Below are 18,660 nucleotides of genomic sequence, written 5' to 3'. Positions count from 1 at the left end.
CAGGAGATACACTGGAAAATGATGATTCTTCCTAATTTATGTTTCTGCAAAGTATATGATCCCAAAATGAGGAAAATAGATGTACAAGATAAAGAGTGCATCTAGAAATGTCACTTTGGAGCAGAACTGTATTTGAAGAAATGATTCAATACCATTTTGGGACAATGATCTAATTTTTCAAAAAGGATGTTGTAGCCCTAGGAATCCCAATGATCTCCTAGGTGGATAGCCAGGATGGGAAGAGAGAGGTGAACAGCCAGTCACTCACTGTCTCTTCCTTTTCTGTCCTAGTATCTGCCCCACCTATAACATTAGTTATTAAAGTCATGCTATTGTTCCAAAAAGGAGGTTGTGGCAGGATTCCAGGTTTACATTGCCAAAATGCTATCCAACCCAAATGAGAGATGAAATCGTGGAATTAGTTATCTTTCCCTGCCTGTTCAAAAAATTGTTTTTGGACAAACAAACTATCAAAATTAAATTAAACATATGGTTGATAAATGAAGTACAGAAGAGCAGCTGGAAAAAAACCCTGGCTACCATAGGTACTTTAAAGTAGTGTTGGCTGCCATGCACTGCTATTACACATCCTTTGCTGAAAACTGTATACCCTTCACAATTTTGAACCTCCTGTGTGTTTCCTCATATTTTCAATCAAATTATTACATACTAGAAATATGCATAAGGGAAATTATTCTACACATTTTATGGTGTGTTGTTGCTTGTAGCAGTAATTGAAGTACCTTTTCCACTTATGAAAGTACTAATTTTATTTGGTTTTATTGCTTTTCTAGATGCAATTATTTATTTAGTGTGTTTTGGCTTTATTAAATTATGTTTACTATAGGAACATCATAAAAATGTATGAAAGCAACACATCAGCCACCACTGCCCAATGACCTGTTTTGGGGAATCTAGTGTTATTTTTCATATCCAAACATAATAGAATAAAGTAAGAATAAAGAGATAATCTACACTGGAAAACAATGCAATTTTGAGATAATATAATAAAACACCTGGACAATATGATTTCATAAATCTTAGTTCTAAAATTTACATGAGCTGGGCGTTGGGGCGGCTATTTTAGGACATGCAGCCTTTTCTAAATGGAAACATAACACAGAATGCAATTAAACAGCAAAGGGGAAAGCATACACAGACTTAGTTTGCCCTGAGCAACTGATTTCTACAAAGCAATGAAAACATTTCCACTTCAAAAGATGTACTGGCCTGGTTTTAGGAAATGTAGAGTTTTACTCTGGTAGTGACCAACAGCTTGTTTGTAAAGTTTCATGAGATCTGTTCTTAGCAGGCTTTTCACATGTAGCATATCATTCTGTTTTTAGGGTCTTAGTTGACTCCCACTGAAGTTACCAGCAAAATTCCCAATAGCTTCAAATAGAGAATAGATTTGCTATTATACATTGTGAATAAAATCCTGAATATTTTCAGGTATTGTGTTCAGCCTCAGCTTAGCTCCTCTATTTAGGCTTTGTACTACCTACTAGATAGATGGGCACAGATAGTTATGAAATCTCAAAAGGAGTCTTTAACAAATCAAAAAAGGCAAAAACAAGTTAAATGCCTAGAAACTGAGGGTAGATGCATTCAGGCTAGGAAGAAGAGGGGAAAGCTTAATTAAGCATCAGAGCAGTTAACCAAGATTTTTTTCTATCTCCTTTCTATCTCCAAAGCTGAGATGGGACAGATGTCTTTCTAAACATTGTATTTTACAGTCTGAACATACAAAGAAAAGAAATACGTGTGATTTTCTTTCTGTGTTACAGATAAGATCAGGTTGTGTGATCCATAGCAAGTCCTTTTACATCATAAGGCCAGAGAATTCCTTGCAAACAGGAAAATTTTTGTCTAGTCAACACTGGAGAATTTGATAGTGAATGAGGACCAGAAGCTGAAATCAAATGGGATTGCCCACGCAAGGGGGGAAGAGCATGTGAATGATCAAAACCAAAGATTACAATCTTGCAGACACCTAGCCCTGAAAATGGCCTTTACTCACATGTTCAGATCAAGTGACTTCACCAATACCACTTGCATCAGCAGCTGCACAAAGCCTTTCAGGATCAGATCTGCAGAGGAGAAATAAGATTAAATTCATGCTTGAAAAGTGTAAACTGATCCACCCAGAGGGAAACAATCTGAAATGCAGACTGTGAGCAACTGTCGAGGCGAAATGAAAGGATTCCAGAACAGTGCAAAAGACAGGAAGCACGGGAGCCCAGGGACTGATTTCAGAGGATATTGGATGTTTATCTTTTTAGCCAGAAGACAATGTAATAATTATTCAAACACATTTCAAGGAAACAGGAATCATTTATGTTAACTCAGAAAGGAATAAATAGTAGTAAATAAAACAAAATTACATAAAGAAAACTCTTGGTATTGGAAAATATTGTCATTTTCTTCATTATAACACTTAAGTACCTTATAGAAATCTTTTTTGTTTGTAAACTTCAAGTCAGTTTTCAATTCATGACTGGCAAAGTCTTTCTTGAGCATTAAGAGCTTGGTCTCAGAGACACAACCTTTTTGTTATGTAAGGTACAGTCTTGTGACTGCAACAAATTATATGTCTGATTTTTTTTTTAAGTGTGTCCTTTCTAGGCTTAAACCTGAGGACGCAAGTTATATTCAGGTAGAACATGGCACCCAAGAAGATAAGAGAACAAATTTCCCAGTTCTTCACCTGCACAGAGCCTTATTACTTCACCCTTCTCCAGGCAGCACAGAGTTTAACCTTCTGCAGATGAACTGAAATCTATTTCAAGTACTAGGGCCCCACATACAATCCCAAAGCAACTCTGTTGCTAGGTTTTCTGAGGTGGGTTTGACACTAACAACTGACTCCAGCTGATAAGCCAGCACACACAGAGGAACATAAGATGGGACTTTCCTCCTCTAAGCCACCAGTCTGAGTCTGGATGAGATTCCAAAAAGCAGTAGCTTGCAACACTTCCTGTTCCCTGACCCACATGAAATTTCTTCAATAAAACCTCCTGGTAATGTCTCTGTTAGTTAGGTATAGTTTTAATTCTAAAATTCAACCAGCATAATATATCAGATGGTGCTGGTGGTACAGCCCTTGTTCTGAACTCAACTCATCTACACCATGGCAAAAGTGATGAAATCCCATTGAGGTGATAGTAACTCAAGTCCTCCCATTTCTGCCTTGTTCTGCAGACCCTTAGCACACTTTTTGATGCTGCTAAGAAACATAAATGGAGGTACTGTGAGTGTGTGTGATTAAAGATGCAACTGTTCCAAGGTTTACACCTGAGAAGCAAATCTGGTATAAATGTCTTAAATTGTAAGATCTCCAATAACTAGAACTAAATTGGGAAAATTAGGATTAAATTAGAGGAACTGAACATTTTGCTAATATACTTCTTTCAAAATTGTCATATGTGAATTGTCAAATTAAAACTTTCAATGCATAATTTTGAAAAACAGAAAAATTGGAAGTGAAGCTAAAAATCCATCCTGTTATTTTCTTTTTTTATTTCATCTTCTATGAAGCAACTCTAATACAGAGTAAACCGATTAACACCAGAGTAGAAATATTAAGTGCGAGAGAAAAAATAAAGCCTATTCTATAGAATACGTAAGGTGTCTTTTACTTTCAGACCTAACAACTTTATAATTGTAATTTGTTGGTTTTGTTTCCTAGCCGAAAATTGCAGAGGAGAACTTAACATATGCTGAACTTGAACTTATGAAGCCGATTCAGGAAGCCAAAGGCATTCCCAGTACGACAGTCTATGCACAGATACTCTTCGAGGAGAACAAGCTGTAATAGTTCATGCCTGTATAAATGTCCTTTGTCTGTGTTCTATTTAATTCTTGCTGTGCCATTTATTTATAAAAATCATACAAATGTCCTTATTTTTTTACTTCCATTCATGCGCTTCTATATTTTTATGAGACTTTTAAACAAAATTCCATTGAAAGTAATCACACAAAAAACAGTTTGTCTACAAGTGAGATCCCAGAGACACCCTCTGCCGTGTTTGGCCTCCTCTTTTTAAGGGACTAACGTTCCACCTGGCCAGAAAAATTGTCAAATTACTGGTGTTTTCCCTATCAGAAAAAAATAATTCAGTAAAGCTGAGACTTTTTCACAGCAAAGGAGAAACTAAAATTACTTTTTTCTGCATTTTTTCAGAAAAAGTTATCAAAGTTTGGTTTTCATATTTTCATTCCAAATTTCCCTTTCTAAATGATATTATGTTTAAAAACTTAAGTTACTTTTAATAAAACTGCTTTTAAGTGCCTGAGATCAAACACTTTAAAATAATCCAAAGGAAACATTCCAAGTTAAACCAAATGGATTGCAGGAAGAATACTGAAAGCTTTGGAATATTTTCCAGCATTTGATTAAAAAAAAAAAAATCTGATTGGGAATAGGAAAAAATTGATAGTGATTAAACAACTTCCACAGAACAAGGACACGGGTTTTGGCCTTGCTCGAGATTGGGGCCCCCAAACCTGCAAAAGCTTCCTTCTCCATAATGTTCTGCTCTCTTGCTTTGGAGTTATTTCTTTGGAAAAAACAGGGCTTGGAAGATAGGGAACTGAGCCTACTGTGAAAGCAGAAAATACTCCTCCTTTCTTCCCCTCTTGATCTTTGAGAAGGGATTCTTCCTTTTCCTGTGACAAGTTTTTGGAAATGGACTTTTCTCTAGTGTCCTGCTCATGTCCTTGGGAAGGACAGCTGGACTGGTGCTTCCAAGCTCCTAAACTCCCAAAGTCCAAGTCCCACTAAGGATCAGGTAGAGCTGAGCACCTGACTCCTTTCAGCCCTTGGAAAGCTTTAGGCCTTGAGTGACTACATCACTGATGGGCACGTAAAACCATGGGCTCTTTAGTTCACCATCAGGCCTTGATGTTTGGCAAGTGCTGAGTCCTCTCCAGGTCAGTTTTTTGGTTTTGGATGGAGCTGCTGGGCAATTCAACCTATTTAAAAGTCAGGCCAGTCACTGGGCAGGAGTTAATGTGGATTTTGGAGTAGCACTTGTAGGCCTGGCGCTTCGAAAGTCGAACCAAGCTGACCCAAGTTGCTTCCTCCTTGGCTGGTTGGGCCGTTTTAGGGATATGGCAAAAGGGCAGCAGGGCTCAGTTCACAGCTGGGAACCGTCACAGGAAAACCTACTGTCCTTATCCCCAGTACCGAATGACAGTGGAGGAGAGAAGAGCAGTGGTGACAGTGCACGGACAGGCCACAAAGGGAGAGAGCACCCCACTGCCTTTTTGAGGGTTTCACTGGAATATGTTAGTTTGAATAAATTCATCTTTTACTTTTTCTTGAATGGGGGTAGAGATTACCTAGCATACATAAATCGTTATCTTGTAACCACGATGTGTAAATGTAAAATGCAGCTGCCTATTTCCATGCTTGTATAAAGTTCCATTGGTGTATAAAAAAAGAACTTAAGAAAAGTTTGTCAGGCTGGCTGTTGTGTACAACACTAATTCCTACTGCTGTCCCTCTTCAAAGTAATTGTTTTCAAACTAAGCCCAGTTTCTATCAACAGGCTTGTTGCTAGAATTTATTTGCATTAATAACGTTTGGATTTGTGAGCTATCAAGAAAGTTCATTTCGCATTCTCATTATCCCAGGAGTTTAATCATCCATCAAAATGTCATGATATCTTTCCTTGTTTTCTGATGGGGTGATGGTCTTTCAACTGCAAGAGCAATCAGTCCTTTGACCACAAAGAAACTGCTGCTGAGAGCTGTCACACATTCAGGTACAGTTTTGGAACAGCCAGAGTTTGAATATTCACAGAGAGGACAACATCCCCTCTCATGCAGACAGGTGTAATAAAGGGCACAGAAAGGTATAAAACATAATAGTTAATCCTTCCAAAATAAAAATACAACCCTAATACATTAAGTAGGTCACTACTACATTGAGCTGGTCACTTAGTTGTAAGAACTTTCTCAAATTTTGTATATAATCATTCCTTTTACCTATAATTGGGCATTATGTTCATTGTTTAGAAAAATCCTCTACTGTATGTTTCTGCCCAGCATTTTAATGAATACCCTTCTTTGTGTATTAATGTATTCTTGTTTATGTTTGATATCTAATCCCCCAAAATAACAGTTAATAGAGCTAAATAAATTACCTTTTTGGTGAGAGAAGTCCTCTCAGTCTGTGTAGGATTTATTCCTTGCTAGAGAATTATATGAGGATATGTGTTAATCTCATACTAAGCACTTGGACAATCCAGCTGGTGGGAATTGAGTTTCCCATTCTGCAGAAAATTCCACGATTTTAAAATGTTTTCCATTTGTGATTGACCTCAGGCAACAGCATAATCCTGAAAGGCAACAGACCAGCTGAGTGAAAGGAGGCCAGAACTACTACTTAGGAGAACGCTACATCTGCCTGAGCAGACATTTCCTGAGCCTTTTCTCATGCAGTGTCCACCCAGATTTAATAATTTCAAATCATATTATTGGAGAAAGAAAAACATCATGCTTTCCTTTTCAATGAACTGTACATCTTTAAATACCAAAGCAACTCACTGGAAAGACTACAGAGAAGAAAATTTCATTGAATATAATGTGCCTTAATAGGAGAAGGCAGAATATTTTGGGTTTAGTGCCTTTTAATAGAAAACACCAAATTCAGCTCTGTCCTAACTCCCTCTGGCTTCAGCAGAACAGCAACAGAGCTGAATGTGGCCCGCTGTTCTCTTATATGACAGAGGCTCCCATGAAGACTCTTAGTATCTTACTAAGTAGCACTTGGAGTCTACAGAGTCATGTTATGTTGGTTACTCCTCCTGTTGTCATTGGTAAATCATGGCCTAGTGCTGAAACTTTAACAAATACAGCCCTATTAGCTTCACACCAATTTAGTGTCAGATTGTTAAATGTAAATATACTACACTTTACAGCTTTAAATAGAGTTAGAGATGTTTACAGCTTTGGTTAGATGCACCTTGTTCCTGCACATTAAATTTTATTGCCAGAATCCTCCATCAGCAAATAGGAGTAAATCACATTAGTGTTGCGAGCTGTACGGGGGTTGATTCTGCAGCCCAAGGAAGGGGTGTTTTATTACTCTTTATTACAACTTTCTAATTGGTAGGTGTGGTTGGAATATCATTATCTCTTTACTTACAAGCAAATTATTTGTTTTAGAATAACTGTAACATAATTGGGGGGTTCTCTTCATTAAGAAGTTCAAACAGCTTGTGTTCTTAGCCAGGGTTTGGCCAAGTTCTGGTATAGTAGGGCTCAGACCAAATGAGGTCTCATTTGATGTACGATTTCCAGGTCAAATTCTGCTTTCTTGAGGACTCCTCTGAAACACTTCCAGTGAGTGAGATCATAACAATTGCTCTCCTGTGTCTCTTGCACTAACCTGAAACATAATCACCTGGTGTGTTTTGTTCCACCACCTGCTACAACTCCATTTCATCAGCTTGGTTCGGAGCTAGAGTGATGACTGCACATTAATAGAAGACTCACAGTTTGTATTATTCCTCTCAGAAAAAGAGAAAATGGAAATGGAAGGGATTCTGAGATGTTAGCTACTCCATCACCCCATCTCAAGGTTGGACTGACTCAGCCTGACTTAACATGACCCAGCCTGGCAGAGATTAGTCTAACCTGTTCTTAGAAACCTGCAGCGATAGGGTTCCATACTCTCCCCATGATCTATTTCCACAGCCCTCATTATTCAAAATGTCAAAGGACATTTCCCTTTCCTCTTAACAGCATTTTCCATATTTGAAAACTGTTAAACCTAGTAAGGGGAAGATTGAAGAGAGACTTAACCTCAATTCTGTCAGTCTTTCCTTAGATCAAATGATTCCTGAAAATACTTCCTTGGGAAAGATTTACAAGTTAATCCAGAGAAAATGCATCCCTACACACTGGACCATGGGAATTCAGAGAATAAGAAGGGTAGTAGATGGTTTCCCAGATCCCATTTGGAGCCCAATCAACAGGGTGAAAAGCCTGCTGAAACACCTGCACAAAACATGCCATGGCTCCAACTTCTGGCTCTCAAACATCTCCTCCCTGTCTGCCCCAGCTCTGTCAGCCACGCTGGCAGCTGTTGTGTATTCCAACATTGCTGCTCAGCAGCTAAATGCTGAAGCAATAGGTTCTTAATGACTGCAAAGCAATAGATCGGCCAAGAAACCTATCTGTCCTGCCATCGTATTATCTTAAGTCCCTCCTGTTCCTCACCAGCATTGCTGAGTTGTTTGAATCCCTAAGAGACTTTCAGTCTTTGACCGCCTCAGTCAGAAATGCTCCAGAAGCCCTTGTCAAGTTTTCAGCTTAGCCTTGCTCAGGCTTTCCTTTTAATATATAACACAACCAGTCACTGCAACCACAGTTCTCCCTGCTGTGCAAAACCTGGGGCTCTCCTGCTCCTAACAATAGCAGGCAGTTGTGCAGACAGAGCATTTAGGCAAGCTCACATGCTTTCTGCTCCTGGCTAAGGAAAAGCTTTGGTGAAGTCACTTCATATTCCTCTGTGCTTTTGTTCCCTGTGCCCTTCTTGAACACAAGCAGTTAAGTGAAACTTGGACCTTCCCTCTTGAATTTCAGTTAAAACAAGTTAAAATTCTAGCTATCTTGTCTACAGAAATATTTTACCATAAGTAAGGGAATGAGAGCCAAGAACCCAACAATGCTTTAGGGATCTGTATGTTGAGAACCCTGCAGGACAGGACCACCTTTGGGGGCTTTTACTTTCCTCTTCTGGGCCAGCATGGTCTTGGGCACAATTCAGAGCAGGTACAGTGACTAGGTACCTACAGTATCACATAACAGCCCTACATCTTCCCTTGAGAAACTGATCCTATTGAGTTATCCTCAGGGAAGAGGAGGCCTCCAGTAACTTCTCTGGCTGCTAACAGGTCTCTCCTGATACCAGTGGGGAGACGCAGCACAGAACAGGGCATTGCATAAGCATACAGGGCAAACAAACATGGGGATTGGCAAGGGGTGTCACATTCAAACAAGGCAATCAGACACATATCCTCCCCATGCCATACAAGCAGACAAGGATGCTGCTGGATGCTGTTCAGTGGTTCTACACCACTTCCCCCAACTCCAATTCTTCCTTCTACAAATAGGAACTAGAAAGGATATTGCACAGCACCATCTGTGAAAGAAGTTTTTACCTAGTCAGCTAAGCAGCTTTACAAACTTATCCACCACACTAGTCCTGGGAGAGAAAGGCAACTAGAGAATCCTGGACTAAGTCCATGGATCAGAGATGATCAGCAGGGCTGACAGTCAACCATGCTGACCCTATATGGCACTTTTATGGCATAAACAGTCTTGCTTTGCAATGGGGCTCTGCTCTCACTGGAACATATGTCCTTCAAATCCCTCACACAGATATAGCTACATTCACCTCTACATCCACTTCTTTCTTTCTTACTCTCTGAGAGCAGTCAGAGAATAGAAGAGCTCTGTTCTGTCAGGGAACTAACTCAAAAGCCAGAATGAGTAAATCACTGTGCACACGATGACGGCAAATGGCAAAGGCCACTTCTATGTATCACTATAAAAAATAACATTAATTGGGATGCTTTGCAATTTCCTGTACAACCCATAATTAGGTTAGATAAGAAACTAGCAGTGTCTAAGTGCTATAAATGTCTAAATTAAGTTATTTTGAAAGTGCCCGGCACTTTGACATTTGAGAGTTCAGAGTAATTGGGGTATTGAAATAAAATTGCTTCTGTTATTTAAAAGGTCATTATCTTCTTCGGGTAGATATATGAGGACTATTTTCCACTCTACTGAGCCGTTCTATTTGGTACAATTAGACCTGCTTGAGTAGATTTCTAGCGGGCCTCCTCCCACTTATCACAGTCCCAGCACTGCCTCAGAGAAGGGCCTGTAAATATACAGCCCAGATATGGAGTATATATTCTGCTCATAAGCGGGCACTGGAGATCTGAGAGCTACCCAGAGATTCAACCAGACACCCACAATAAACACCGCACTGTTATATCTAGCAAGGCTGCAACCGAGTACTTAAACCACTCAGCTCAACAAATACCAGGTTATTGGCACAAGCCAGTACGCTAGGCAGACAAACAGTGCTGACAAAGGCTCTGGAGCAAATCAGGATTTCACCTTCCCCACTAAATTATCCACAGCCTGGGCAGCAACTCCGGTTATTTCAATAGCACTACTGAAATCCCCTGTAGCATGACACAGGCCCAATGTCACAACAAAGACAAGACTGTTGCTTGCTTACAAGATCTGCTGCTCTGTGAGAGTGATACTCAAAGCTGGCAACTTCAAAAACTACATCTTGACTGCATTTTGTTTGTTAGTCCTTCAGTACTAGTAAAATATGGGTGAGTATAAAGACCTAGAAACTGGCTGAGGAGATTTAACTCATTACCATCCCTCCACTGAAGCCATGCCCAGGAGAGCCTGGGGAATGGACCGCGCACATGAGTGACCAAGGAGCACTCTCACTATTCATTCCAGTGGCTTTTTGGGGTGAAGGAAGATGGGAGGCAACTGTAAGCTCCATTACAGGACTATTTTTAGCTACTGCACTTGTTGCTGCTGTTGCAGTCATCTGCACTGCCATTTTTCAGAGTCACTTTTCCACACTAAAATGGTGCCTTGCTACAGCAGTGACAGAGAACACATCCATTTCCCCCTCAGAGTATTTGAGAGATAATACACATCTACAGCCCAGAGGGGACTGTTCTGGTCATTCACTCTTGACTAACAAAAACCAGGAAAATTTTCCTGCACTGATCCCATCACTTCCAGTGAACTAGAGCACCCCTTCCAGAAAGGCCCATATCTGAACTCACAAATGCCAAAGAAAGAGATCCAAGTTGGCTCTATATAAGCCACTGGAATGATTGCTTATCCTCCCTGCCAGAGTTCTGCTTTATTTCCAGATGGAGTTTGTCTAGCTTCAGTTCTCACTAGCTTCTCTTCTGTTTTATATCTGAAAGGCTGAAAGTCCTTTAGTACCAGGGTATTTGCAATAGCCAAGTTATTTGTAGTGGCAGGCACTCCTGACTACCCCCAAAATGCTGGAAAATCCTAGTCCTGCGCCCTGGCAAGGCACGATATATCACTGCTGTCCTCACCGACGTGGCTGCGGTTCAGGGATGGCCTATGCTGACATTGCCAAGTTGGACATAGCTGTGGTCTATTGTTTGCCCAAGGCTCTCGGGACTTTAGTGGGAGCACTTTCCATAGCACTCAGCATAGATGGGGATAGCAGAACCGTGTCTGCAAGGCACGTACATGGTGCTCATACCAGAAGGGTTTGCTGAGCTTTTCCACCATCGGAGCTGAAATGCAGAAGCTTCCCAGCAGTGCAAACTCCTGCCTCCCCAGGATGACGGAGTTGGATCTGTCTTTTCAGCCTTCCTTAGCAAGCCAGCTGAATCCCCTGATAGCTGTTTTGAAAGGGCCTTTGTGGAAGGCCCCAAATTTTCTTCCCTGCTTGTGGGCAAAGAAGATTTGTACACAGGGAGACAGGAGAGGGTAGCTGATCCTACAACTTTCCCTCTCCATGAGATAGTACTGTCTGTGCCCTAAGGAGCAGGGGAGGGCTGAACTGCAGGTATGGGGGAGAGGGAAACCATTTTCTACTGCATCATTTTTCTCCCAGCCATTTCACATAGGGGATACTAGACATGGTGACTGCCAGCAGCTTAATGCACATGCTCCACCACAGGGTCTGAGCATCTCACCAAAACTGAAGTAGCTATGGTAGCATGACTCCTCCTTGTCCCTTCTGTCCAGGAGACAATTGTATGAGGGAGAAGTGCAGTCCTTAGAGCCTCCTGCCCAAACAAAGCAAGGAGACAACTTCTGACCTGGAACAGGGAAAGTTCCTATGCCCCTCTTGCAGTCATCCACACAGAGACCGCTTCTCTTCCACTTTGTACACCAGTAAGAGCTCATGATGTTCTCCTCACAGCAGAGACTCATCCAGCATCCTCAGCTCCAGCCAGCCAGCCAGCATGCAGCTCACGCTCGGCCCCTCAAATGACTGCCTGCACCAACAATCCTCCACATGCAGAGGGCCAGTGTGATGCTTAGGTATAAAACATACCGAGTGACCACTGAACACTGGCCCAGCTTTCCACACTTGCTCAGTGTTCACTGCAGCAAATATTACCCATAGTCCCCAAGATCCTGACATATTGTTGAAGCCTGCCTGGTTCCATAGCATTTAACTCTGGTGTAGGGTATGAGAAGGTTACTTTTTAAAAACTTCGTGCAGCAAATTTCTAGAAGCATCCTGAAGCTTGGTAAGAGCTCTGATGACCTGTCATTTAAGGCAAAGGGAAAGTTGTCAGTCTTCCATGAGCCCTGTCCCCTTCCACATCTCCCAGTCAGCCTGGCTGACTTCAGTGACAGCAACTGTGGCACACACATGCCTGAAGACTGACAGTGATAAGGCAGCAATTAGTCTGAGCCCTGTGTGATATGTGTCTGAGTGTAAGCAAACAAATCACTCCAGTTATCTGGCTCAGCATTGCTTTCAGGCGGACAAGAGAGCTGTGGCAGCCCTGTCTCCCAAGAGCACTGAGCAACAGCTATGGTTGCTACAGGCACCACCCACCATCCAACACTTCTAACCTTCTCAGCAATGGCATTCAGAGCTCCCAGCACCAAGCTCACTGAGCTATGAGTCTCAGGCCAAAAAAACACCTGAGACTGGATATAAGGTTCCAGGCTTTCCTAGCTCATTGTTTTCCAAAAGGAATGAGCTTGTATGAGCAACTGACCCAACAGGCAAAGAGTATCTTGCAGCATCAGGGAGACAGCCGGGACTTTGTAGAACTGTCCAGATCTTTCTGCTGCAAGTCTCCTCTAGCCCTTCCTGCTGCCAGACAGCTTCAAGAGGTTGGGATTAGAATGACACTACCTATTTCTTTAAGGTCCTCAAGATCCCAGTTTCTCAAGTCCCCTCCAAAGAGCCTAAATAGCAGAGTCAGTCTGTGAAGAGTAGACTGGATCAACACTCCTAAAAACCTGGCTCTTCCTGTGACTACCTACCAAGCAAAAGGCAGCAAGAGGGCCAGGATCAGGTCCAGAGCTTTTCTAAGCTTCTTTTCGAACTCTCTTGGGACATCCCTCACCAGAAATGAGAGAGAGGCAAGACAGGCTGCATTTTCATGCAGAATGGAGCGCATCTCTGCTAATAGTTTTCGCTGACAAGGCCTTCAGATACTTCCCTCGTGACAGCAATTTGAAATCCTGAGTGAGATGATCTGGTCACTAATTCCCCCTTGTAACAAGCTTTGAGATCCATGTACAAAAAGGACTTACAAGCAGTCATAGTGACAATCACAGGGAACTTTCCTGTGGGAGTTACAGATCTGCCTGCATGGATTTTTTAAAGAAGACTTGAGCAAATTCTTTTTTAATGAGGATACAAAGGCCCTGCAGTGCACAGGCAGCTCTGCTAATATTGGTTCACTAGCCTTTATTAGCCAATAGAAAACTACAGAAATCAGACAGTATTTAATGCTCACTATAACATTTACAAGAGCCCTACTGCCAAACAAGGAAGCAAGATGGTCTGTGCAATAACCAAGTAAGTATGATTAAGGCATTTTAGGGTTTATGGTCCCTGATTAAACTGATATTTAAAGTCGCATAAAGGTTGTACTGTTCGTATTTCTCTTCTTGGTTCCCCTACAGGGCAGAGTTAAAGATTGTGCCTTAATTCTGCATTTCTTAGCCTAATGGGATTGAATTTCTTCTAAGGGTAATTCTCACCCTGAGCTACTTACCCCTTACAAAAGTGGTTTCTGAGATAATTACAACACACTGATGATATTTTTACTGAGCCACTTACTTTCAGCATAACTCCATCTTGACTGTATTGCTGTGAAATTGCTCTGCTTGCTTAATTTTTGAGCATATTCTAGATCTGCCATCCCTACGTCCCACGTGGCCATTAGAGAATCAGTATCACATCAGGATGCTCACTGAGTAGGCACCACTACTGCTCCTGAGGCCCGGCAGCTAGCTAGCACTGGGCCCTGTCTATGCCTCAGCAAAAGCTGCCTCCACATCCGGAGCTGACAGAATTTCACTGACATTCATCCTTTACCAAATACACAAAAGATCAGCAAAATATAAAACTAGCTGTTTGCAAGAAGGTTGGTCTGCTGCTAATTGTTCAACCATATTTTAGAAACTTCTAGCAATTACTTCATGTCACAGGGACTTGCCTGCATGATGATGATGAGGTGGCATTCTACCACTGTCCCCCAGGATCTCCTCTCTCCCCTGCGCCAGATCACATACACTGGCTACATCTGGCCTACAAAATCTTATGACTGTGACATGCTTACATCTGTGCCTTAACTCTGCCAAGCGAGGCGTGGTACTTTCAGTACTCGCAGTATGTACTTCTTCCCCTAACTTATGACTCAGGGAAAAATCTGGAGCTAAATAGAGAAGAAAAGAAACCAAGAGTTCCTCAATAAACTGGAAGACTCCAACAGTCTTGTGAGATTATGGTCCTGACCTAATGCTCTAGAATTCAGAGTTTTTCAGCAAAGACTAAATCTCTGTAGGGTGGAGTAGCCCAGGTGCTAGATAAATGGCAGTTTCAAAAAGGACTTAGCACTAAAAGTTGGATGTTATTTTTCTTCATACTCTTGAGGCCACAGTTACATTTGCTGGATCCACCGGGGTCAGTCAAAGTAGATGAACTCCAAACACGCCTCTGCCAACTATTACCAGGCTGTACAATCCATGAGCATTGTTTGCACTCTTAATGCTTGCGGAGACGAGCGACTCTTCAGACAGGGGAAGGTTTTGGACAATATCAGAATGGGGGCTGGTGCACACAGATGACCCCAGGATTGCCCCACACAGTAGTTCACATGCTGGGTGGAGAGGGGCTCCTCTGAGTGTGGGAGCAATGCTGTCATGTCAACTGCACCTGCCTAAAGCTACCCATTTCCTCATCCAGCAAAGAGTTTGAGAATACATCAGTGCTGTTAGCAATTCACATCATGATGATAGTATCACTTCTGTGTTACTGGCATTAACATGCCAGTTCTCAGCACTCTTATCTCAGAGTACCCAGCTTCCTCTGGGTAAAGCACTGTTGTACAATCACTTCTAATCAGAGTTTTCCCCAAGAGCAACTTTCAACTCATTTCTATCTTTTTTTTTTTTTATATTCTCCCAAATTACAGTTCCCTGAGTATGAGAAGAATGAAGACTTTAATTCTTAACCTACCAACTTCCATTCACACATGCACACTCTGGATTTGTTCAGTGCTCCAAAACAACAGTTGATGCACCTCCTATTCCTCCTGAAGATGTAAGACTGCTGAGACTAGGTATGATGTGATGAACCTGTCAAATCCATGCATGGCTAGTGTGCAGTTACAAGTGGCCTGTTCTTACGTCAAGCAAAGTCAGGCTGATGTACAGAGCATTGGAGCAGTTAGTTTTGCTGCACAGGCTGTAAAGTGGGTGCTGGCTCTAGGAAAGGGAAGATCTGCTATTGGCAAAGACAGGCTGCATGAAAAGGCTAAAGGAACAGATATACTTAACAAGCTATCAAGAAGCCCACTAGGTAAATGAATACACAGGTATTCAACTTCTCCCATGGCTCTGATTACCTTTATAATGATTTTGCAAAGCTGCATTCACAGTTAATTGTATTCACAGTCCAGGTCCTGCTGTCCATGTAGTAAAATCACAGCTTGTTTTTAAGGAACATGGAGAGAAGGAAGAGGAAGGAAGGAGTGTACTTAATTTTGTTAAATTCTAGGACAACTGACCTTTCTAAAGCCTCAATTCTCAAGAAAAGGAAAGATGGGCATGGTCACTTTCGTACCATAAGGTTACTCTGACAGCAAAAAATTGGTGTGTTTGGCTATTTTCAGTAAATGTTTCCCTGAGCACAGAAAGGATGGTATGTAAGTCATCAGGTGATATACTGAGAGGTTAGGAAGGATAACCCGCCAGGTCATCTGTGTAGACATAATGCAGCCTCCTTGTACGTCTGTATCATAAGATAGCCTCTAATCACTACATTTTCCACAGGCAAACACCTCATTCGCTGTGGCGGTTAGACTGAGTTTGAGGAGGGGCATGTCTCAGCACCCTGTAAAGAAGCAAGCTGTTTGCCATAGGAAGTCTTGCTCATTCAGCAACATAATTCAAAAGAAGAGTCATGAACAAAACAGGGCCCTACAGGAAGAAGAAAGCTGATGGTGCAGTGAGAGGAAGACCAGTAACCCCCCGCCCCCCCCGCCGCCTTCTATTCCTGATCCTTCCTAGTGATGCTGACAAGTCTCTTCCTCTAAGACTTCAGCATGAGCAGTTTCTCATGTTCCTTAATCTCTGGCTGTCCAGGATAGCACACTGAATCACTCTTGCAGTGTTAAGCATGCCCAGTCCAGTGGAAATCAGGGAATTCTTGTGGCTCTGGTTGTCTGGGGGTGGGTTCAGTGTTGTAAGTGTTATGTATTGTGGTCACAAGGTCCTTTGTGACCACAATGATCTGTGTGTTCAGCCAGGCTCTGTCCTGATGTAATCCATGGTGTTCAGGAAGCCACTCCACCTAAGTGGCTTCTCAGACCTTCTATTTGTAAGATAAGATGCTTTATTTCCTTACCAGGTCAAGGGAGGAGTTATCATCAGTATAGTTCCTTCAGATTCTCAGAAAATGTAAAGGAGCTTGATTTTTCACATCAGCTGCATCTCAGTTGGGGACCCAAATGGCACACAGATTTGTTAAACTATGGTCTCAGCTTTCATATACTTCATATTCCTCGCTTTTACCATGCAAGGTAATTGTGAAGGTAAATCCTGAAGCGCATGTGATATGCTGATATTCCAGAGAGCATCAGGGCAAGGCTAGAAAAGAAGGCAGTGTAGGAGGAGAATAAAAGAATACATTTACCAGCTGTGCCAGATCCTCATCCTCACCCCTTCCATGCATCCTGCCGGCCTTGCTCACTGTGAAAAAATAACTCAGAGATTAGGTAACCTAAAACTGTGCTGTAACAGATGTCCACAATGCGGCTGGATGAAGGCACCACCATCAACCAGTCATTATCTCCTACCCTCACTTTGTGATCTAAATAACTTTTTTGAAGGAACACAAATTTTTCATGCAATATCCCAGCTTCAGGGAAGGAGGAGGGGCAAGAGCAAAGATACTAATATACTTGTATGTTAGCAAGAACAAAAATACTGCAACGAATGCACTTTACATCAGTTTGAAGCCTCAGTATTTTCTGATCTCTAAAACTAGAATATGTTCAATTTATTAAGCTATACTGCTCCTTGGCATCATCAAGACAGTTTTATTTGCTAGCTGGAATTGCGATGTGAAATACAAAATATTATGCCACATTCACTATTTAAAATAATCTTTAAAATATAGAAGTTTTCTCAGGACAAATACTGCAAATTCTTATAGTATGTGTGCATTGTCTGTCAGTATCTTTCCCATAACTTTGGAGTCCATTCTCTGATTTTGGCCAGATCTGACTGCAAGGTCAGTCCAACAACTCCTTTGAGATTCATTCCCCTCCATAAGCTTCCAGGTTCCTTTGAATCTTGTATGTTCTGAAGGGCAATTTTCTCTCCATCCAAAAGGCTGAGAACAAGAGTTCCCGATTATTTCTTCCTACCCATCCACAGACCAACAGCAGATTCTTCCCCAGTCATCACCAACTAGGAGCTTGGAGGAATTTCTTGAGAAAGAAAGGAAAAAAGAAAAAGAAGAGAACAATGTTTAAGATGTAAATATGATCAGGGCTTTCTCTTGCCTGTGCAGCAATTAGGACGGTGCAACAATCAAGGGAGCAGTTTATCGTTAGTGTTAAGTCTGAAGACGAATGAGCTCGACTAGACAAGGACTCATACTGCAAAGTCTGAACTTGGAATCAGATTCAAACTTTCCCAGAGTTCAACAGGTCAGCTGTGGACAACCTAGCCAGATCTGGAGCTCTGACCCTTCACTGACACTGAGCATCTACCAGTGTTAATTAAATCTGCTGGCCAGATTCAGAATTCAGATGTGTTGACACAATCTCAGGGTTTCAGACACCTAAATCTCTGCTGCATGCAATGCCATCAACACAGTGAAACTAAAACCCCTCAAACTTTCACACTTTCCGTGCGTATAAGCATCACACTCTAAGTGCTCTAAATTGGAGCATGCAGAACATGGGAATCATTTTAGCAACTATCAAAATGCCAGCACTTCTGAAGAGTAAGACAGCAACTGTTTAACAGCACAGTATTGTGGGGTAGAAGATGAAGACAATTACTACAGCCAGATGAAACTGCTGAAGTGGGATTTAGTAAACTAAAATGTTGCTGGCTGTGTAAACCAAATGCAGTTTAATACCAAAGTCCTCCTTTGGCCAAAAACATCTTGCTTACATTTCATTAAGGAGCTAGCATCTCCAACAACTCCTAGGACAGTGGTTTTACTATGATGCAGAAACAGGGTAGTAGCTACTCATTTCTACAACTATTCCCCCCAAAAGCTGTTATTTCTCCTGCAGTCTCCCCTATCCAACTGCTGACTATGCCCCAACCTTTCACTTAACATAGTTGCCAGCCCAGGTTCCAGAGTGGCTGCATTTGGCTAAGACATAGCAATTCCTGTGA

General features: G+C 41.8%; 2 protein-coding genes across 3 annotated transcripts in view; one reads left to right on the top strand and one right to left on the bottom strand.

Moving 5' to 3' along the window:
- The window catches only part of VSTM4 (V-set and transmembrane domain containing 4), a 47,756-nt gene extending 41,591 nt beyond the window's left edge, over positions 1-6,165 (top strand). The window contains exon 8 of one of the 2 annotated variants that reach the window (XM_064513997.1): positions 3,689-6,165. In XM_064513997.1, coding sequence (XP_064370067.1) covers positions 3,689-3,814 — 126 coding nt within the window. In that variant the 3' untranslated portion in view covers positions 3,815-6,165. Of the gene's footprint in view, positions 1-1,787; positions 3,664-3,688 lie in introns of those variants that run through there. The other variant, XM_064513998.1, reaches the window with a different exon arrangement.
- Positions 6,166-17,322: 11,157 nt separating this feature from the next.
- Positions 17,323-18,660, bottom strand: part of WDFY4 (WDFY family member 4) — a 152,105-nt gene continuing 150,767 nt past the window's right edge. Inside the window, exon 63 of the mRNA XM_026110249.2 lies at positions 17,323-17,735. Coding sequence (XP_025966034.2) covers positions 17,669-17,735 — 67 coding nt within the window. The 3' untranslated portion in view covers positions 17,323-17,668. The remainder of the gene's footprint in view (positions 17,736-18,660) is intronic.

This window comes from Dromaius novaehollandiae, chromosome 6 (assembly GCF_036370855.1).
Source record: "Dromaius novaehollandiae isolate bDroNov1 chromosome 6, bDroNov1.hap1, whole genome shotgun sequence".
NCBI lineage: Eukaryota > Metazoa > Chordata > Aves > Casuariiformes > Dromaiidae > Dromaius > Dromaius novaehollandiae.
Note: the sequence above shows the minus strand (reverse complement) of the source record. Positions and strands in the feature narration are given on the sequence as shown.